The sequence below is a fragment of the Agelaius tricolor genome, unplaced genomic scaffold (genome assembly GCF_023055355.1).
Source record: "Agelaius tricolor isolate 1412-34295 unplaced genomic scaffold, bAgeTri1.0.p SCAF_4, whole genome shotgun sequence".
NCBI classification, from domain to species: Eukaryota; Metazoa; Chordata; class Aves; order Passeriformes; family Icteridae; genus Agelaius; species Agelaius tricolor.
Window position 1 is genome coordinate 9,135,145 of NW_027269264.1, and position 23,678 is coordinate 9,158,822.

Below are 23,678 nucleotides of genomic sequence, written 5' to 3' on the forward strand. Positions count from 1 at the left end.
ACTAAAAATTGTATGCATATTTCCAAAAGTGTAGAAGAGGACTGGAATGACAACCTTAAACTTTTGTCTTAAAAACCACAAGTGAACCAGTAGTGGATTTCTATATTTATTTTTTATCTTTTTTCTTTCATTTTTCAAGGAAAGTATTCTTTGTGCCTCAATAGATGAAATTCATAACTTTGTTTTGTGATTAGATAATTTAAACATAGAAATTAATTACAACAATGCGCTTTCAAGCCTTTATTTCTTCATTTAGGTAATTGACAATTCAGAAGGACACAGACAATAGGCTTGTAGCAGAACAGTGTTACAATTAAAATCGATTTCTATGAAAAACAATTACAACAGCTGTTGAAAATCCAGGAAGGGTTGATATTTTGAACATAACAGAATGCATTTTAAGAAAGTATTTGTACTGAAATGAGGTGGTTTGTAGATCTCCTCTTTGAACGAGGAGAGAGGAGAATCCTTGTGTTTAAATACTGGAGGAAATGTATTTTATGATCCTCCTCTCTGAAGGGAGCATTTTATTACATTGAAAAAATAATTTTCTCATCAACGAGTTCACTTTTTACTCATGTTTCTGACTTTCATTCTTACAGTGTAAAACCTACCAGAGGTATTCTTTTTAATACATACCTCCTTTTATTTGCAGCATTTTAGATTTCTGCTTCAGTAATTTAACCCTTAAAGGACAAATTGGTTTCTCACATGCCTTGTTTATGCAGTTCTCTAAGATGACAAGCACATTCAGCAAATATTTCCTTCAGTTCTAAATGACTTGGACACACACCTTCCATTGTCCTGAAAGCTGATGGAGGTCTTGAAAAATAAAATGGAGGTACTGGTTAATCTTCTTCCCAGGGAGTAGTTGCTACTTTTAATCATGCCAGAGAGGCCCATACCTCAGAAATAGTTCCCAATGACTGCTGGATGCAAGGCTGTAACCATTAACTATCAAACGTACTTCACTGGCATTCACAGCAAAATCTTCTGGCTTCAGTTCTAAAGCAGAAGCTGGGAATGGGGAAGTTCCAAATGTTTGGCTCATGTATAAGCAAAACAATCTTGATTAAAAGATGAAGATGAGGTTGGCCACAACTCAATGTTGTGGCAAATTGAGTTGTGTCAGGACAAATTCCCTGCGATAAACACTGGCAGCAGTAATTTGAAAAGTGTATCCTTGTTACTTTATCTATTAAAGACCTGGGAAACATGTGGAAATACTAGTTTTCTTTCAAGAAACTTGGATTAGAGAGTGGAGAAATTGTGGGACTTAGTTTTGTTAGTCTTGTATAAGGATGAAACTGAAATATTTTTGTAGTAGTCTGAGTGCTTGGTGTGACACTTGACAATCGGTGTGTGTTTTGCATTCATTTCAGCATTTCTCATCTATAATCAAAGGCAAAGACACAAATTTTGTAGATGCTTTAGGAGATAAAAATGTTTTTCAAGCATTGCAAACCCACTAATTAAGTGAGGCATTAAGAGGTCCTTTCATCCAATATACCACTGAACTGCATAAAAGTCAGCATCTAGTTGGTGTGCATCTCTCATGACAATTTTCTTTCATACACTGCCACTGCTCTGCAAGATCCTTTAATTTAGAACTGTTGGAAAGGCTGACCACAGGGCAAACCACTGCTGTCACCACCTTGCCAAGAGGAGCACTCCTCTGGAGCACTTTGAGCAGCAGGGCTTGCATTTCTTAAAAAAGATTTTCTTTGTTTGGTACCAACCTCCATCAAAATTTTCATTCCTCACACAGGTATGGGTGAACTATAACTGCTTGGCTTTATAACCCTTAGGAAAATGCTAGAATCATCCTTTTGAAAGGTAACTATTATTGTATTCTCCAAAGAGTTAGAGGCCCACGGTTTTGATTACAGCTAAGAAATCCTGAGTTGCAGCCTTCTGTTTGTGTTATAAACTGAATGCTATGCCTTCTCCAAGCCAGGAAAGGATGATCTGATATCCTTTAACAAAATGTGACAGTCTGCCAAACCTGTAAAAGCCAACAAAAATTCAATAAGGCCCATTAAAATGCAAATGTTTCTGCAACTCAGAAGGCTGCATTGCCTCTAACCCCTCTTCATGGCATGCCTGTTCAATGTGAAAGCACAATGTTTTTTGCAGTGCTTTAGTACTGGTGCACTGCACAGATGCAAAAAAGTCAATAGATTCTTAAGGTGAGATGTTTGGCTTTAATGATAACAATAATTTTGATAAGGATGTAAACTATTAATCTTTGTAAAAACAGCAAAGAGGTCTCTTAGCAAAAGTAATAGATTAAATTTGTTATCATTGTCTTCCGATAATAAAATAAGTGTGCTCTCCATCACTTGTGCTTTTGAGTAATATAAATAGGAAAGTTATTGGAAAATAGCTCAGAAAAATATAACTTCCACTTAGGGACTGATGAGGTAAATAAGATATTCCAGCTGGTGATTACAGCATTAACTAGCTGAATGAATCTCCTAGCTATTAATTAATAAACCAGATCCTGCAAACCAAAATAATTCCAGAATTATTAGACAATGTGCTAAGTACCAATGTAACATAGTTTTTAGGTACGTTTTAATTTCTATTCATGTTTACTATCCAGTCCTGCATTTTACTAACTTCTTACTGTGTTTCATTTCCCATTGATTACTAAGGTTGAAATTTAACTTTCCAAGAAGAGAGGGAAAATGAGGAATTTTCTGTATTTATGAAAGAAGGAATTTAGACTAAATTTCCCAGACTGCTACTGAGCCTGAGTAGACAGAAAGGCCAGTTCCTTTGCAATAACTCTGTGTTTCTTAATCCAGCACTTTCACACTTTATTTGTGCTTTCCCAGCATGAATTACCATCCTCTCCTCCAGTTTCATATAGTACCAGAGATGAACAAAACCCTTTTTTTTGTTTTTTAATAGCACGTCATCTACAGCTGTACGTGGGAAAGTTTTATGATGCAGAAAATTCACTGTGAGCATTCCCTTATATGAGAATAACTCAGTCTCTGTGAATTGAGTTTACTTGGTAGGTATTGGGATTTTCAATTTCCCATCAGCTTTTAAAAATACTAAAATATTAAACCCAGGCATTTCTTAAAATAAACTTTGGATGCCAAGATTTGTTTATTTAAACATGTCTACATTATCCAATATAGGGCTAATAACTCTGTGGCAAATCCTGTATAGTAGATGTGCAATAATATAAATATTCTTAAAAATTTTTGAAAGTGATTGCCTTAGAAAATTTTGTATGCTTTTAAAAATCTAAAGTGTGTTTGTCTATTAGTAGTTATTAATAAATTTTAATTTTTTTTTTCTTAATTTTAATGAATACGTCAGTGATTGCCTGATGTGATGGTGTTTTTCTCTACCTGGTTATCATGGAGAAAACTAGTAGCTGCTTCTACTGTAAGAGCTGGAAATTGCTCAATAGATCTTGTGATATAGGAATAGGTTCTACCTCTTGATATAGAGTAATCTTAGGATGGAGGAACCTTTGGAGATAAACTGCTGTTCTCTGTGCAGTGGTAGGGGAAATGGCTCTTTTTTCATGTCATACTGAAGGCAGTACTGCAGTACATTTGACTGCCAATCAGATTAAAAATATTATAAATAAAGTAGATTACTGTAATAAAATGAATAGTAAAGTTTCTCTGACAATTTGCATTTGCGTTTGACATTCTGCTCCAGAGGAGGGTACAGTGGTGTAAATCAGTCAAAATCTTTTGGGGGTGTCAAATGCAAATGCAGGAGGATAAGACATATTTCAGGGGACATAGGAGAGCTCAGATTCAGCCCCTGTCTGTCTCTGCTCCTAGCAATCTATCAGGATTTCAAGCTGCTTCTTCTTTTCCTGAGGTAGTAACTGTTTTCCATTCTAGAGAACAGGACCCTAGATTAGAGTATAATGGGTATTCGGGTGATAAATCTTAATTCAGATTATCCCAGAAACCATAAAAAAAATTGCTGTTGGTAAAAGTATCTAACTGTGGAAAAATAGGAGTAGCAATAGTTTAGATTACAGCCTGCATCCTTCTTCAAAGCTGATCTCTGATAAAGGATTGGTAGATTGTGGCAAGTCTCAGGGGGTTGAAATAGGTTTCAACCTCAGCAGAATCTACTTTCCACCACTTAATTTTTTTGTAATTACAGAGGCGTTTGAATACTGGTGATTTCCCCAGTAACCATGTTTCAAATGCAGATTTTCAGTATTTGCTGCCTCCCAAGTGACACAGCTGGTGGAATCTATCTTTCTGCTGTTCTCTCTGTGGTGCTGTTAAGTGCCATGCTTTTCTTCCTCCAGCATCCGCTTGATTGGTATGCCCATCAGTTACCTGAACACACTGCATGAGTAAAAGTGAGGACACAGCCTGACTGATAGTTTGTACGGATAATAAATCCCAATACGCATCTGAATGAGACCTAGGTATTTTCTCTGTGTTTGAGGGCTTCATACAATGAAGGAGGAGAGTGAGTAGCTGAAAAATACCTGCCAGAGTCTTCTCTTTCTCACTGTGTTCATTCAGATTCTCAGTTCAAGAGGGGTAGGCCTGAAAAGTTAGCCTGTTGTGAAGACCTAGCACTAAGGACCTCTGTAAGGAAAGTGTATTTTTCTGGTGTTAGTTTTCTACACTACACCTTGGGGAAAAAAGTGATCAGCCACAATAGGGAAAACAATGTAAATTTTCTTCACTTTTGCAAGTAAATTTTGCCACTCCATGGAATTATTTATTTGGGTTTCATTGTGGATAAGTATGACACACATCATGACATAAGCCCTAAAGTAACTTTTAAAATGACATTCAGGACAACTGTCTTGACAACAAAGCGCTTTTTTTTTTTTTTTTTTTCCATTATATTTGCATATTTTGCTCAAACATGAAGCAAACTTATGGACAAACCTGAATTGTCACGTGCTTCATGGATCATGACAGCAAGGCTGTTTCATTTCCAATCCATACTCATGATCATATATCAAAATAAATTACAGCACAATTTTTCATGTTAAACTTGTCACTTTTTAAAAACAATATACATTTAATACTTGAAATAAGAAAGGAACAAAACAAATATAACTATTTTTTTCCACACACAAACATGTACATATGAACTACATGTGCTTGCAAACAGATTTCAGTGTGATGATATTTTAATATATCTGCACTATGGCATTCCCTCAACAAACAGTGAGAGACTTGTTATCATGTGTACTTGCTCAAAAGCCAACTTCCTACTATATGGCTGTAAGCTCAACAGATCAGTGTTATAATTTACTTCCTACTTATACAGTGCCCAGTGTAATGAAGCCAAAGTGTTTACTTTTAGTATCAAAATGACATAAATGAATTCTTTAAGAAGCAATAATATTTTGTTTTCTGAAAGACCAAAATTACTAAAATGTGTACTAAAAGTTGACCATCGTCTTCATAGATGCCTGTGCAGCTGCCTATGCACAATGCTTTAAAGCCATTGTTCTTGGCCTTAAGTGTGAGGAGGTGATGTTTCTGACTTGCAAATGCCATGAGTAGAAATAGGCAGACTTCTTCAAGGTCAGAGATTTCCATTTTCCTTTTATCCTTCTCTTCCCAGAATGTATATTTTCATGTTCTGCTGCTGTGCTAGCAGTGTAAATATTAACGTAATCCAGAATAAAAGGCACAAGATGCCACAAGATGAGAAATAATTAATACATAAGTTCTGCTTATTGTCCACTGCAGCCTGCTTAGTAGAAATCAAAAAACATAGATTAATTTGTCAAGTTTTGAGTGTAACCAGGACCAACAGAATGGTGTCAAGAGGATTTCTCCTGATTTATATTGCCTGACTAGAGCAGAAAATCTGTTTTCAGTCTCTTACTGCCACAGTTCTGCTTCATGACAATTTTGGTACAGTTAAATAAATACAGAAAATCAAATTATGAGGCAAAAGTCTGTCCTTTTGTATGTATCTATAACCTATTTTAATATGAAAACATCTTTCAATTTAAGCTGAAATAACATGGAGCATTTTATTGACTATGCCATCTTTTTCCTCATTCTGCTATGCTATAAATACAGATTTTTATTTCCAACTGGCTTTATACCCAACCACCTGCTTCTAGTGAAAAAGATAAAACAAAACAGAGCAAAACAAAACAAAAACACCCCAAACCCCAAAAAATTCCTGCAGATGGCTTTTCACATGTAGCTATCTTAGTAGCAGGATTCTCACAAAATTTGATTTATTTAATTTACAAGAGGAGGTTTACTCAAACTTCTTTCTTTTTTACTTTTATTTTTGGCTTGAAGAAGGTTTAGGATCCTGCTTTAAGATTTAGATTTCAAAAGCCATGTGAATATTCAATGAAATTTAACCTAATCCAGAGATCTTCCTTTGGCATCACAGTCATCGGAAATCGAGAAGGGAATTGAGCAGAACAAGGAGACAGACAAAAGGAGCATGTGTCTCTGAAATAACTGTGATTCTTCTAAGCTGCCAAGGAAAATTGAGATTTTAATCCTTATTACAGATAATAAGAACAGGGCATCCAAATTGCTTGGCTAACTTGAAAAATCTCATTCATTTCTTGAAACATTCTCCAGCAATCAGGCCCTTTGACATTTCTAAAGATGTTCCTTTAACTCCTTCAGACACAATTGAGTTTTAAATTACTGGATGAGAGCTTTTAGTTCTTCTTTCCTGGTTCTTTTTAGCGCAAAGAGCAGTCAATCACACAGGATACCGAAAGAAGATCAGAAAGCATGTATCCATTTTTTTCCCACATGTGGTTTTATGGCAAAACCATGGATCATCTGCAGCAGACCGAGATTTATAAGACACTACTGCTGTGCTGCTCATCAGAATTACAGTTCAGTGAGGAGGACTTGACTGTATATTATTTTCCCTACTACTCCACGCCAAGCCACATGGTGAGCAGAGGATGGGAATGGACAAACAGCCATCGTGATAGCCCCAGGTAGACTAGGACCATTCAATAGTAAAACTTATTAGCAAGCTGGTCAGAAGGGGCTTCCTCTTCCTCACTTCTTGCTGAATGTTTCACTGCTCTAAGTGGAGGTGGAACAGACTGTAGCCTATTATGCAAATGTTGCCTCCTGTGAAGAAAAATGAGTAAGGACTGTGCATTTTATTGGTGGCTAATGGACTGTATTGTCACAGGATGCAGTAGTGAATAAAGCAAAATAACTGCATGATTATAGTTTCTTGTCTATCCTTGCTGGAAGCTGCTGTTGTCCTTGGGCAGCCAGAAATTGCTGGCTCACTTGGATTTCCAGCCAATGCTTTGTCTTTTCATGGGTTAAATGCAGATATCTGACATTCACACATCCTGAGAGTCTTTCTGGGAAAGTCTAATGTCAAAACCAGATATCCAGGTATGGTGTATAAAAGTCTGTTTCACATCTTAGATGTGATTCAGTTGCAACATGGCCTACATACCTCAGTAATCTCCTTGCCAGTTTTTTCTTCTATTACAAAGTTTATATATGACTTTCTATTAAATATTAATGCTGACTTCTTATGTTATTTCATCTGCCTAAATTATAATTTGTTGTGCTGAGGATGTAATGTATAATATTTCTTAATTTTCTTCATGGTGTTATAATTGCTGCTGTCATAGGTGATGCAAAATCAAAATTAAGCAAATAAGGAAAAAAAGATAGCTACCATTTAAGTAAATAAAGGAAACCTTGAATGGCAGTATGATAATGAAGCCAGCTGAAATGAAGTTCAGTTAAAAAATGTCCAGTGAGATCAGCAGTTCTCTAGGGGCCTTGGTGTCTCCTGTTCAGTTGTATCAGGAGCTGTTACCTGTGCTGGCACTTAGAAGCATGTGTGAATATATAATAAGGTGGCTACAAAGGGTAAAAGCAGCTTCCCAGTCTGAATCTAACATTATGTTTTAATGGACAAAGCCTTTCTGCAAAGAAAGTTGCAAAGTTAAGAAGAAAGAAGAAGGGACAAAAAACAGAGAACCAACTCAAAACTTAAAAATAAGGCTGAGGTGGGGTGCTGCTTGCAAATGATTTTTTTGCAAATCATAGCAAAAAAACCCTTTTCTGTGTACATTGCTTCAATGTTCTCTTTAACTCAAGGAAAGTTTAACTGGCTTGGAAAAGGGCTAGATTAAAAACTGTTTGAAGTTTTTAAGGCCCAAAGAAAAGCGAATGCTGCCACGACCAGTTGGTTTCTGGTCACTGGTTGTGTTCCCAGGGCTCAGGATTGGGCCCAATCTGGTTTAATATCTTTATCAATGATCTGGAGTGCTCCCTCAGTAAGCTTTCAGGTGACAACAAGTTGGATGTGAGTGTTGGTCTGCTGGAGGGAAGGACAGCTCTGCAGAGGCATCTGGACAGGCTGGATTAATAGCTCAAGGCCAATGGAATGAGGTTCAAAATGGCCAAGCACTGGATCCTGTCCTTGGGTCACAACAACCTCATGCAGAGCTACAGGCTGGGGATGGAGTGTCTGGAAAGTGGCCCAGCAGAGTGCTGGCTGACAGCAGCTGACCATGAGCCAGTGTGTGCCCAGATGGCCAAGAAGGCCAATGGTGTCCTAGCCTGTATCAGTGATAGTGTGGCCAGCAGGACAGTGATTGTCCCCCTGTACTTGGCACTGGTGAAGTCACACCTCAAGTCCTGTGTCCAGTCCTTTTCCACTCACTACAAGAAGGACATTGAGGTGCTGGAATGTGTCCAGAGAAGGGCAACAGAGCTAGGGAGGAGCCAGAGCTAGGAGAGACTTACAGTGTAAGTCCTACGAGGAGTAGCTGAGGTAACTGAAGGTGTTCAGTCTGGAGAAAAGGAGGCTCAGGGGAAACTTATCACTCCCTACATCTCCCTTGGAGGAGGTTGTAGCCAGGTGAGGGTCGGCCTCTTCTCCCAGGCAACCAGTGACAGGAGGAGGAGATATAGCCCCAAGCTGCACCAGAAGAGATTCAAGTTGGACATCAGGAAGAGTTTCTTCACTGAAAGGGTGTTTAAGCTTCGAAATAGACTGCCCAGGGAGGTGGTGGAGACACTATCCGTGGGGCTGTTCATTAAATGACTGGGCGTGACACATAGTGTTATGGTCTAGTTGTTAGGGTGGTGATCAGTCAAAGGTCGGAATTGATGATCTTGAAGGTCTTTTCCAACCTAAATGATTCTGTGATTCACCGTTATTCTGTAAACACTTGTACATTCATCTGTTCTTATCTTCATACTGATCTGTGTAAGTGGACTTCAAAACATATTTGTGAGAGGCCCAGGCATTGCTCTTATAGGAGTTATTGACAAGGATATTTTAGTACCTGTTTTCTCAAGTTCCTATGCTTGTTCGGATATTTTCAGTTTTCTCCTTTTTTGCAGAACTATTGCTGCTCCTCAGTTTTGTTGCACTGGCTGCCAGGTAAATTCAGGCTGTTGTCAGCATGGAGACCAGCCAGTATACAAGTCAGAGGTAGGTTAAAACCTTTGATTTCTCTTTTAGTGCCAGGTATGCACTACCAACCTGTTTCTGAATATATGATAGGGGAGCCACGTGGGTCAGATGCCTTCTCACAGCCCAGTCCTTTTTCTCCCCTGCAGTAAAATAAACTGTGGTGCATCTCCATGATCTCTAGCAGAGAATTGACTCCTTCAAGAGGCAGGGTAAGCATTCAGCCACTGTTCTTAAAAGAATTGCCAAAAAGGTGCTTGTCTGGGTCTGACTTTGACACTGTATTCCTTATTCACCCAAAAGAGCCGTAGTTAGTATGTGTCCCACAAATAAATAAGAAGGAGACTATGTGGAGCAAGACAAAAGTGTCTCTCAGTCTTGCTGTCCTCACTTCTGTTAGGAGGTGCCATATGCCTTGTTAAGTCCATGCTGAAATAAGTAGGCTGCAAAAAGTAGAACATTGCTAGAGGCAGGGAACGAACACTGATTCTGAAAAACTGAATACTGACTGAACTCAAGGCAATACACAGAACGCTGACAGCTCTGCAAGGCGGTGCTCAGCAACAGCAAGGGGTGATTTCCATCACCAGCACACATTCACATAGATAACTAAGCACATTTCTGCTCACAAATCCTTGCAGTGCACTAACTGCAATCACTTCTTAGAGTCATTCCAAAGGAATAGGGGAATACAGCAACTCATAATTAATCCTAAAAGTACATGTTTTCTAGGGTGGTGCTTTTTGAGATTATTTTTTTTATTGTGTAATTTAATATGAAGAAATCAGCTGAAAATGTCTAGAAGTTAGGTAAATTTTTGCTTCTAACACTGATTTTAACATTTAACATGAAATGACTGCAGGGGCAATAGATAACTAGTTGGAAAAAATTACAATTACAAGGGAAAGGCACATGCAAATGTCTTCAAGGGACAGTTCAGAAACATTTTGTTTTATCCCCATTTGTTTCTTTAACTGCCCGCATTAAGGTACAGTAGAGTTTTGGACTTCAGTGCAGTGGTTACTATGTCAACAAAAATAATTTCCCTGGTGTTAGAATTTAGTCAGGGGTTGTTCCATTTTATTAATGTTCTACAAATGTCATAGAACAAAGAGTATTGTTATCAAGCATGTCCATAAATCTTCAACTATCTAGCTCAGAGCATAAAAGAAAAGGAAGCAAGAAAACCCAACTCTGAACTTAAAGCCAAGTTAAATGAAAAAAATTCTATGAACCCTTGCAACCTCCTCAGTTTGACAATATAAAATGAAGCAACGAGGCAACCAATGATCAACCACTAAAAAAAGAGATTCTCAAAACTGCCTAGCCTTGGGTCCTGCAGTTAAGTTATGGGTACCTCTGGGGAGCACAGCTGGATTTTACAACTTTTGGCACATTTCCCTTGATAGAAGTGGGAGACTTTTTATCCTGCTTATAAAATCTCTGCAAAGAATGTGAATACTAATATTAGAAGCACTTGCATCCTATCATGTCAGCCTGATTTTGGTTTCAAAATGCCGAAATCTAAGATTGAACACAGGCTCTTCAATCACATTAAACTGAAGGTTCTGTCTTATAATATTTCATATTCATCTTGGTTAAACATAGATATACTAATTGTCATCCTTTCTCCAGATTATGCCAATCATTTAAAAATGGTATTTGCTATCAACCATGTATGACAAACCTATGGCTTGTAACTGGTGGAAAACTTGAGAGGTGGCTGAACAACTTTGCTTCTTGCAATTGCTGAGGATTTAAAAATAAAATCATGGTACTTATGATAAAGAATAAAATTTCACTTCTCAGTCTTTTGAAGATTTCTTTGGAAACATAAAACAAACAAAGGGTTACTTGTACTGAACTAATGTTCCACTTCTGTCTTCTTTCCACTTAAAAAGATTCCTAAAATCTGGAAAAACTTGCCCCTCTTGCTCTAAGATACTGCCCCTGAAAGAAACATAACCACATTGTTATTAAAATGGCATCAAGAATAGCTAAGGAATCTGTTCTTGGAAATTAGCTTTGTGTTATCTACAAATATACAAGATGAGAATGACAGTGGCTAGAGGTTCATTATATCTGGCAGTATGTCAGCCTTTTTGAGGCTATCATGTTTTAAACATTATTTTAGTATTATAAATCCCCATATTATGCATGAACAACTGTAGTTTATTTGGCATTGGAGAAGAGTTCATTCCTAGTAAGTGTTTGTATGTTTTAATTCACTTGTATAAAGAGTAAGATGACCATATTTCCCAAGGAGTCTGCAGAATGTATTATACTCTTTATTTGGCCCAGTACACATTAACATTTTAACATTATGTTTGAAATTAATATCAGGGCTAACAAAACTGATTCTCTCTCTTCAAGGTAGAACTCAACTCCTCCATGCCAGCATTGACTAGTGGGTTGCCTTCCCTGTGTGAGAGCCAGGGCTGTATTACAGTAAACTGGTCCAGTGTGATATCACAGATATAAAAAATATTCCATTCTGTATCAAAACTAGGCACATGCCTTATATTTATATGAAGAGTAGATCGACAGAGTTGAGTGGTTTTGCTCTCAGCTATTCAGCTCTGGCCTTCTACATGAGGAGAAAAATATCTTATATTATTTCTAATTAGTAACTACAAGGATCTAATTTGGGTTTTTATGGTAGTTAAAAGATGGGTGACATCACACTTGGGTCAGTATTGGTGGATATCTAAAAGTACAACCTCTCATTTGTATTGCTTCAAAATGTACACAGTATAGATGTAGATTAAAAAAAAAAAAAAGCTACCAATTTTTTTTTGTGTTGAACCAACTAGAAGGGAGGATGCAAAGTTTTACCAAATGAGATATATGGATATAAATTTCATTGTTGAGTGTGGTTTAGACAAATGTGTCTTTTTCTTTAAGTATGTAAATCCTACACTGTAGGTTTTTTTCTTTTCCTTTTGTAGCAGTAGAAAATGTTGAACAATTGTCCATGAGCATGAGCCAGTGGTTCATTGCTGATATCCCCAGAATGCCAATATTTGCAATGCAAACAGTTAGTACAATTTCCCAGTTCTATGAAAGGCCCTGACACATCTGCCTCAAGGTCTGGAGGCTCTGTTGTATAACCACAAATAGTCTTTCCATTTTCATATAACCTTTTGATACACTGACAGCTGCATTAAGCTGCTTCTGCCTAGCAATTCCACACGCCAGGCTGTTTTAATTGGTTTTAATGCCACAGAAAAAGCACTGCTAGCAGAATACCATCAAATCATTTTCATATTGAACCTTCGTGGTCCAGAAACCTCCCCTTCAACCACAGCACCATTGTTTTTGCGAGGGACATATTCAAGGTCAATGCTGGTTTTGTGTTTGCCTTTCCCTCGGCTCCACACAAAAAGAAGAAGGAAACAAAATAAAACCACTCCAAGGAATGTGAAACAGCCCATAGCTGTGGACACCAATATTGTCTTAAGGTCCAGAGAGTAGCTGTTTGCATTAGTTCCGTTAGAACTTGTGTCGTTGGAGTCTGTCATATACATAGGGGTCCTGTTGGCATAAAGGAAACGGTCTGAAGTAAACCCCTTTACTGTCAGGGAGGCCGAGTAGGTGTCATTCCCAGCTGCGTTACTTGCAATACAGACATAGATCCCAGTGTCCTGGTCTTGGGCAAATCGGATCTCCAGGGTGCCATCTCCCAGCACAGTGGCTCTACCATTTGATTTAGTTGTGATCAGCCTCCGGCGTGGGGTAACCCAGGAGATGGTAGGCTGTGGGTCTCCATCAGCATTGCACATCAGCTGCACGGTCTGTCCTTCCTCCACTACCAGGTACTGCAACTTCTTGTCTTGTATCTTGGGCTTCTTACAGGTGAAATAAAAGGAGAGAGCTGTGCTGTGAAAGTCTCTGAATGACCTCTCTCTGACACTGTCTGGGCCAGCACACATTGGTGGCTCGCCACCAAACTGCAAGGTGGGCTGCCGCTGCAAAATCCAAAGAAGACGACAGTCACAGGCCAGAGGGTTGTTGTTAATGCAGAGGACCTCAAGGCTTTTGGAGGAATGGAATACATTCTCTTCTAGGGTTTCTAACAGGTTTTGGGACACGTTAAGCACGCGTAAGAATCGGAGCCCTTGGAAAGCATGTGGTTCAATGGTGCGCAGCTGTGCCCCCACCATGTGGAGCTCCTGCAGGCGCACCAAATCCGACAGCATGCCTGCCTCAATGGTGCTGATGGGGTTGTAGGAGAGGTTGAGATGTGTCAGGTAAACCAGATGTTTAAAAGCAGAGTAAGGTACTGCAGACAGGTTGGTGTTTGTGATGGATAGAGAAGTCAGGTTGAGACCGTACAGACTGTTGGCAGGCAGCATGTCCAGGAGGGGCCAGGCCTCTATCTGCAGGTCCTTCAGGCGAAACAGTCTTTTAAAGGCGTATGCCGGCAAAGCATTAATGTTGAGCTGTTTCAAATGCAGGCTGATGAGGTTGTGGAGGTGAGAAAGAGCTTCTGTTGGTACAGCTGTGAGGTTGCATCTCTCCAGGGTGAGCTGCTCCAGGCTAAGCAGCCCACTGAAGGCCCTGTGTGATATGTACACCAAATCATTGTCCCCAACCTCCAGGGATTTTAGGTTATGCAGATCTTGAAACATGTAGTCCAGCAAAATGACAATCTTGTTTTCACTTATATCAAGCTTTGTTAAGTTTGACAACCCAGTGAACACCCCAAGGGGAACCAGCTTCAGACGGTTTCCTTTCAGCCTCAAGGAGCGCAAGTTGAAGAGATTGTTAAAAGCTCCAGGCTCAACGTTGGAGACAATATTGTCGCTGAGGTCAATCTCCTCCAGCAACGGGTATGATGTGAATTCCTCAGGGTTAACGCTTTTCAGTCGGTTCTTGCTGAGGTCCAAGATTTTGGTCTCAATGGGAATGCCTTCTGGGATGGACATCAGACGTCTTCGGTGACAGCTGACAGACTTGTTTTGTGCTGAGCATTCACAGCGGGCTGGGCAGCCCGCAGTGGGGCTTGTGAAGACAAGCAGCACAGCCAGACCCAGGAACAGCTGCCAGCATGATAGAGCTCTGTGACGCATGACTCCACTGATCTGGGCTAACCCTCCGTCACGGGCCTGTGGGGTGAGGATGGGAAAGGGGAGAAGTTAAGTCTGCAGAAAAAGAACAGTACCATTGCAAAGCAAATGCATGTGTTTTCATATTGAGCAAATCAATAAAACCTATTGTGAATGTCATGACCTACATAAAGCAGATTTTACTTCAGTATCATGGGGTTAGTCAAAGGATTTGTGTATCCAGCATTTCCCTCCAGATGTTGATGAAGACAAAACAGCTTTTCCTACTGCAAACAGTAGAAGACTTTTCAGTCTTTTCTCAATCTCAGTAAGTTTCCTCAAGACAGTTCTATAATTAACCCAGAGATAAATACCATTCAGTATGCAAAAAGGGCTTATAGCATTTGCGATAAATTTACAGCATTGGATTTCTGTGAGGTGATATGAAACCAAGCTTTTGCCTCCCATTAGTGTTTTAAGGCAAATGTTAATGATGTATTATAATCAAGAAAAGGAGGTCTTTGACAATGAAAAGATTCCTCTTATCATTTTTTGCATATATTACAGTTATAAAGAGATGAAGCTTGTTCATGCATACACATACGCAATGGCTCAGATGAGGAAGGAAGAACTGGTGCATCTCTGATTAGAATTTATAATAGGTCAAATTGATTCTTTGCTTTTTACTGCACAGAGATATTTTTTGTGACTGTTTAGAACCCAAGATCCAAGAAGGGTTTGTAGAATACATCTTTGTGCTTCCAAGACATATAAACTAGTTTCAGGAAGACAAAAACAAGGTAAGATGAGCTGTCTGTATTTAAGCAGCACAGTGTCCAAAGAAGCACCACAGATTTAATGAAAATCACAGTTTGTAAAGGATTTATTCATTCCTACCTTCAGGTTAAAAATGAGGATAGAAGAAGGCAAGATACCTTCTACTACAGTAGCTACCCTTGTCCAAGCAATGCACTTTTCTGGTTTAGTCACCAAAGGCAAAAGACTTTTTTTAAGTCTACTTAGAAGCTACTAAATGAAGACAAACAATTTCAAACCCATTTCAAAAGAAGAAGAAGAAAAGGATATAGGTGTTCATCAAAGGAAGGTGTGTTTGAGATGTTCAGAGTAAAGCAAACTGCAAGCAAGGACCATGGAAGTGCCTTAACTCCTATGGTACAGCCAACTTGATGAGGCTAAGGTATAGTGCTGGGATACAGGCTTCAAAATATTAATAAGCCTTATAATGGGCCTCAGGCTTGTGATGACTTTTCTGTATTGTTTAATTTGGGCTTCATTTTAATTGTACTTGTAAAAATACTTAAATAACTCCCACCAGCAACTACCTCTTGGACCTGCACAGATGATTATGGCCCATCTGCTCCAAGGTACAATGACAAAATTACCCAATAGCTAAGAATCCACCAACTTATCTGCCTCTTTGGGCTTTGAGGATCATCTGGATACTGTGTAAGAAATTTGTAAATTGCATTTGAATCAAATTTTTTTTGTCTATGTGTTGTCACATGGATTGTAACATAAAAGAAATCCTCCCATACATAGAGGATAAATGCATTTAAACAAATATGGTATAGCTAAATTGATGAGGCAATCAGACAGCTATTTGAGCAAATAAGCTCTTTGAAGCACATCAAAACAGTCCTGTGTAAATCACAGACTGATGAAAAAGAAAGTCCCACCAGTAACTCTGCTACAGCAACATTGCACTCCGATGGTGTGCAATGGTCACAACTTGGAATGTGGTAACTCGCCCAATAATCCTTCCCGATGGAGAAGAGTTGCACTCAGACTATGGAAGATCAGAACAGTGGAGATTCAAGATACAAGAAAAAGAGCAGATATTTGGATCTATTGATCTTATTGTATCTAAAAAATTTCTAAACAGGAACTCTGAGGTTTGGATTGTACGCATTTGGACTGTTGTAACTGGACTGAGAAATAAACAGCTGTTGTGCTCTGACTGTTACAAACTAAACTGTGTGAAAAAGCATCTATCTTGGAACTTCGTATAAATTGTGCTCTTTGTCTGACCAGACATGAATGATGTGCATATTACTCCTCCCACAACAACTCTGTGGAAGAATTTCACTCTTGACTGATGTGGTTTTGTATTTCCATTTTTACACTTCTATGCAGAGACTATTAATGTGAGGCACACTGCATGCTGGTTTTGATGTATAGACTGGAGACTGGATGAAAATTACTCTGTATTATATTACTTATAAAAGCACATTTCCACTTTGTTCTAGAAGGACAACCTACTGAGATTCAGTTTCCCCCTTAAATTGTAGTCTTGCAAGTAACTATTGCTAGTTATCTCCAGCTGTGACAAAGGTTTTCAGAGATAAACTTGACTTCATTAGGCACTAGCTTAAAACTGGAAACCAACAGGAATTCTGAGTTAGGTGTTTTCAATGAATTTAGATCAGAGAGGCTTCTGGGTGCTCCGATCATTACTTTCAGAGCTCAGTCTGTGAAGTTAGTGCTTTCATAGTGATACTTCTACCCCACAGGGATTTCATTTCCTACTGTGTCCATCTAATAATGTATGAAGCACAAAGTAAACAGGTTCAGTGGAAGATGAGCATCCTGGAGTGTTTGGTTTAGACAGTGAAAATATGAAACACTTTTTGCAGCTATCCAATCCACCTGGTAACTAAAACTTCTGAGGAGTACTAAGTAGAAGGTAGACAGTATAAAAGATGATAAAAGGCTTTTTTGACTATGGCTGGAATATAGAAAAAGCAATTCAAAAATTAACAGTAGTCTTCTGCAAAGGTATGTGGAAAGATAATGAGATATATATTTATCTGTAAGGGTGGATGCATGTGTGTGTATGCACTTGAAGGGAAGCAAGATTCAGGACTGAGATATAAACTGGAGTGGATACATTTCAATAAGGACAAATAATAAATTATTTGACTTGATATTTGTATTAAATATCAAGTCAGAAAAAAAAAGATTAGGTGGATCAATAAGTACAGGTTAGAAGAAAGTATAGATTAAATTTATTATTATTACAATTTATATTGAGCCAGATGATACTATCATTCTTTCTGCTAACCAAATCTGTGACTATATCCTTCACTTTGAACTGCTTTATGGAAAAATGACTTCATCTTCATTATGCAAAAAATGTAACCTTATCTCCAGCTAGGGTTAAAAGGTCTAGCAAGTAAAACACGTGGGACAAGGTAAATTCTGGGAGAAGCCTAGAGTGAATTTGACGATCTATTGCACATGGCCCCATTTGAATTGAGTGAATATAAAATTGTATTTTCAGGACATGTCCAATAACATCACTAGCTAGGCCTACCATGTGCCTCCAGTCTATGTACATTTTGAAAGGATATACAGTTTCATCTGTAAAGTACCTTCCATATCAGTGTGATCACAATTATTTATTGTTTATACATCCATTAATAAAAATGCTACTTTAAAAAGAAAGAAATTATGCCATTAAAAAATATTTTTCACTGCAAGATGATTTCTTGAAACGAAAAATTATTTTCTGCATTTCTTTAGACTTGTGGGATGTTAATTAATTGGTGACTTCACTGGCACAGGGTTGAATTGTTAGTGTCAGTGTTGAACATGATGACTTTCTTTCCTGCTTAAACAATCAGCACTACATACTTTATCTTTGCCAGTGTAGGTATTCCCTCTAAACATCTGTGGCACTGTCATTTTTTGCTTCCCTCTCTTCATTGTGGTACATACAGGGTAGTAAGGTGTATGAATGCAAGTATGTACACACACACACACACACACCCACACACACAGGTAGAGGCAAGCTAGAAGTATAGTCTTACTGATCTGTGACCTGCCTTTCACTACATAATAGTCCTCTAAAATTATAGCTTGTTAGATGAAAATTCAAAAAACATAAATTATTATGAACTAAGAGTTTTTCTTTGTTTGAATGTGGATGACAACATATAAAATTTTTTTCCTGTCCTTTCTGGGGTATTTGTCATGCTTTGATAGACTCTGGGAAATTAATTATATGAAGGAGTTTTTATTAAAAAAATAAAAATAAACTAATTACCTTCTTTTTGTCTTTGGCTCTGTTCTCTAAGTCCAAAGTCAAGAGTCAAGTTACTGTTGGCTGATACTCTTTTTTAAAAGAGGACCCTATTCAAGGTTCAGCTATGCAATTATGAAAGCTTATTAAAGTTATTAGTTAATACTTCTGTGTGATCTCACCCAAAACAGCCACTACTACTTTGAAATGCAAATCAGTTTTTAAAAAGTTCTGAAGCTTTGAATCTTCCCAAAAGTGCTTTGCAAGAATGTACAGTGCCCTGTAGCTTTTAAATTGAAAAACTATAATTAAAAAAAAACCAAAAAAAAATCCAATGATGTCCTAGAATGCAGTGCAATTCTAAATATATATAGGAATGTGCCAAATCATGCATGTATTACATATTTTTTCACTTCTCCCTCAGACTAATTTTGAAGCCTTTAGAACTGAAAGCGAGACTGCACTTGACCATGGTCCTTTCCATGTCCTATCTGATGCTGTGTCTCGTATGCATTTTATGGGACATAGCTTTAGCCAGAAAAGGTGAGAGTCACAAGATCTGTTTCTGTCATTAGCTGCATTATCATCACTTGATGCTCTGACTTGGTAGTTTTGATCTCACCTTTCCCACCCCTTTTCTCAGCCTTTCAGACAAAATCCACCCCAGTGGATCATATCAGAGATGACAATTTTGCCTGATGGTCACTTAGTAATTTACATTCTAAAAGCCCCTTTACAAAAACATACTGTATTCAATAAATGTTCTAGGATTAAATGTTGCATGACAAAACAGACTTGTACTTATTATTCACTTAAATGCTACCAGGCAATCCTGAGAACACAGTGAACTCCCTGTTTGAAAAGTGTTTGCTGGATTGATCCTGACTGGACAGTGGGTGCCCACTGAATCTGTTCTACCACCGTCCTCCTAAACAGGACAGAACAGAAAAAAGTATAAAAAAAGGTTCACACATTGAAATAAAGCAGGGGGAGAACACTCATCAGTTACCATTGCAAGCATAACAGACTTAGCCAAAGGAAATTAGTTTCATTTATTGCCAATTAAATCAGAGTAAGATAGTGAGAAAAAACCTCAAATTTTAAAACACTTGCCCCAGCCTTTCCCTTTTTCCTGGGCTCAACTTCACTTCATCTTTTCTCCCTTTCCAGTATGGCAGTGCAGGGTTTTGGGAAATGGGAGCTGTGGTCAGTTCATCACATTTCCTCTGTCACTCCTTATACTCTTCCCCTGCTCCAGCATGGGGTCATTTCCACGGGAGATAGTCTCTGATGAATTTCTCCAGCGTGGGTCCCCCCCTTGCACAGTATGCAGTCCTTCGAGATGGATACTTTTTGAGACTGTGTTTAGGGATAGTAAATTGTTCTGCCTATATAAGATTGTTTCTCCTATGAATGTCGAATTTTAGCATTGCTGTATTTTAAAGCAGGGAGCAGATACTGAGGAGTATAAATGTTCTGTCTTTGCATGGCTGTCATCATCTTTCACACTTCAGCAAGAAGTCACCTAAAGCCATTGTTCAAAACTTTGCCACAAAACACCTTTGCTCGTGTGCTGAGCAGACAGATACTGAATATATGCAGCTAAAACTACTGAACTTCTGTGGTGGAAAATTTTGCCCAGCTCAGTGTGGTTTGGGAAATTTTCTATTCACAGCTTTATCTCTCAAGTACCTGTTACATTTATGCTGGAAGAGCAGCTGGCCTGGCTTTCTTCAACTCTCCTTTGCTGCTGCACCAGACCAGGTAAGGACAGGAAGGGTAAGTAACCTTTCCTGGTGGACTGTACCCAAGGTGCCAGTGGTGGGAAGTGTTGCCCAGGAGTTGAAGGGAAGATGAAAAACAAACTGAGATGGTTTTAGGGACAGCCAAAATACACATGAAAATATGGGACATTTAGAAATGTTCTTACTGTGGGACACAATGCCACTAGAATGAATGAAATCCTGCCTGTGTCATTTTCTGACCTGACTGTGTAATTTAGACATTGCCATCATATGTTCTTTCAATGTAAGACCTAGTTTGTAAAAGCAAAGGCTTTGCCTCATTGTGTCTCATGCCTGAAATTTGTCTAAGCTTAGTGTATTGTTCCCGATTTCAATCATAGACTAAGTCAAGACTGCCTAGATACTCTAAAAAGGATGTTTTTTCTTTAAAGTAGAGCATCTCACAAATGGTTTGAATGAATATAGGTTTCTACTTTCCCTGTGTCTTTGATCAAGCCTTTGTTCTTAGGCAGAGATTTGGTTCACCCTTCCTTTATTGATCTCTTAAACATTTCAGCATTTAAATAAACTAAAACATTAAGTAGCTATCTGGATTCCAATAATAAATAGATTTAAGAATCCTTGAATAATAGCAGCAGTAACAACAACCACTAGTCTCACAATTCATTGAATTGGAAGCAAAGATTTGATTCAATTATACTGCAGTACTAGGATCGTTCTCATCTACTAAGTCATCAGCAAAAACTTCATGGACTACCATCAACTCAGAAATTACACTCAAGTAGCATTTGTTTTCAGAGAAAATATTGAGATTTAGGTCATTGAAAAAGTCATAATACAGAACTAGGAAACAAAAGCAAAAAAGGCAACTACAGCAACATTCTTCATAAGCTTACCCACTAGAATTATATTAAGATTGCTTAAAATATTTGTATCAGATGTTTTAAAACCAAACAAGTGGGTATAGTTTTCACCCCAAATACTTATATTTTTGTCTGAATCAAAGTGAAAGAAGCATCCAAAATGCAGAAGGTAAGAAAATCATGGTGACAAATTGATGTAATTATACAAATTTTCTGTACAAGTCTTTGAAGTCCACATTCTCCGAATTAAGCAAAGAAATGAAGCCATCACTACACCCTCTGTATTTAAACCAATGTTTTTAAGATTAATTTAAAAATTTATTTCAGTTTTCACAGAGAAAGTGAACCTCAGGAAGAAATCTGAAGGAAAAATAATAATAAATCTTAAGGATTGTCTCACAGGAGACAATGCAGACAATTTCATGCATAAGTAACAGGAAAAGAAAGTGGAAATGTTTGCAAGAGTTATAAACACTTCCACTGACATTTCAACTGAACTTGTTGCTAAGTTGGAGGGGAAGAGATTTATGAAAAGCTGATAGGAACAATTATGCAAAGGGATATAAGATGCTTGGATGTAAAATAAAATTCAGACTTTTTTGGTGCAAGTTAATGATATAAATCAATCATTCAGGGAGGATAGCATTACTTTCATACCCACACAATTACCTACCTTATAAAAATTGAAAATATTGCATAGAAACACATTCTGACAAAGAATTCTTAGTTGAATAAATTAAAGAATTAACATCTGTGAATAACAGATCTCTTCTACCATCTATTCCTTCTGAATGCAGAAGCAGATTTTTGAAAGGTAGAGTTAAACAAAATTTCTTTTGCAAAGTTCCCTTAGTTCTATTAAATTGTATTCCTATTTCAGTAGTAAAAAGTGATGTCACTAAGAGATAATTGTTCAGTGGCAAAGACCAGAACAACATAATCACCATGACAATAAATGTGTTGATATGATAATGCAATAATAGAGAAAGGGAACTTGTACCTCTGAAAACAGTAAAGCTCCTAAGTAATTTGTACTGTGTTTTGTTAGGGGTCCTCAGTGTTGAAAGACCACCCTCTTGTTGCAGCTATACTCCATCCCTAGACCTGGTGTTTAGTATCTATGCATGGTAGCCCCCCTGAGTTATATGTGACTTCAAAAACAGTGCATGAGCCCACATTTTTATGAAGTTGATTTGTCTTAAGTGTTGCAAAGCAAAATTCCATTGCACTGTCTGATGATTCTTGCAAGATTTTAGTGTTCCAAATACTGAGAACAACTTATCACAGGGTGATAGTATTTGGAAGGTGTGGTTGAAACATGAAGTTATTGTAGTACAGGAGGATAAATCATATGACAGCAAAGAGCTAAAGTTGTAACTCTTGGAGAATGCAGCAGACCAAATATGTAAAGATTTGGGAAAAGATTAAAAATCTCTTGCAAGTTAGGATTCATTACTTCAAAGAAGATCATATGTTTCTAGTGTGTCTAGGCAGGTGAATCTTAAAATTCTTTGCTACCTCAAACAGGACACAGCTGGGATAATGTGAAAGTGTTAAATACTATGCTCACTTTCCATATCTGTTGTAGCTAATGAAGTCTGAATAAATTAATTGAAAACTAAAACAGTAGGAAGGCTAACTGCATTGATTAAAGTTTAGGAAGTTTTTTCAACAACTGTGCATTAAAAGTTTATCTTCCTCATGAAAAAGACAGTCTTTCTTCTAAAAGTGTCTGAGCATAACAGAACAGATGACACCACTGCAGCCTGCACAATATCTCATATGTAGAAAAACAGGGATAGAATTTCCTCTGAAGTTTTAATTCTAACATCCAGCTACTTCTCATCTTTAATGAGTGAAGATGTCAATAATGGAAAGCTACTGAAAAGAAAGAAAGCTGCTTTTTAAATCTGGATTGGTAGAAGAATTTTGAGGGCTAGTACATTCAAACATATTTGAATTTCACTTCAGTAGTCCAATTAGGAAGATACAATCTGCACTATATCTAGGTCATAATAAGAAACATTCTTGATATAACCTGTTATAGATGGATGTTTCCTTCAAATCCGTGAACATTTAAGTCCAGAGAATTCTGCTATCCCAGTAATGTGCTGACTTCCACCTTTTGTAAACAGAGGCTCTCATTGGTAACTTTAACAATATGTTTTGCAAGCTTCTACCTGTTGACATGATTTCATTTTTGTTAGCTTTAAAGGCAAATATTCTTATTTGCTATCTTGCCCGCACATGAACACTAGGTGACAATGACCTTATTTCCTATTAAGAGAGGCAAACAGATTAATGTGCCATTAGCAGCTGAGAACTTTTTCCCTAGCAGCTCTATGTTTGCGCAGGACAAAAGTGAAACCAAAAGTACTTCAGAGAGTATAGGCCTGGTAGAGTTAATTCTAGTGTTTACCACAGTCCTGTGATTACTGTCATCAGAAAAGGTTTCAAACTATTTAATCCACTGACATGGGTCCCTGCAGGGTATTTTTTCAAATTTTTTAAAATTTTAATTTTAATTCTATTTTTATTTTTATTTTTATTTTTATTTTTATTATTA

General features: G+C 37.8%; 1 protein-coding gene across 7 annotated transcripts in view; it reads right to left on the bottom strand.

Annotated features, from left to right (window-relative positions):
- Positions 1-225: 225 nt before the first annotated feature.
- LINGO2 (leucine rich repeat and Ig domain containing 2) overlaps positions 226-23,678 on the bottom strand; it is a 484,582-nt gene continuing 461,129 nt past the window's right edge. For all 7 annotated transcript variants that reach the window (XM_071424531.1, XM_071424533.1, XM_071424529.1 and 4 more), the window contains one exon: positions 226-14,522. In XM_071424531.1, coding sequence (XP_071280632.1) covers positions 12,666-14,522 — 1,857 coding nt within the window. In that variant the 3' untranslated portion in view covers positions 226-12,665. The remainder of the gene's footprint in view (positions 14,523-23,678) is intronic.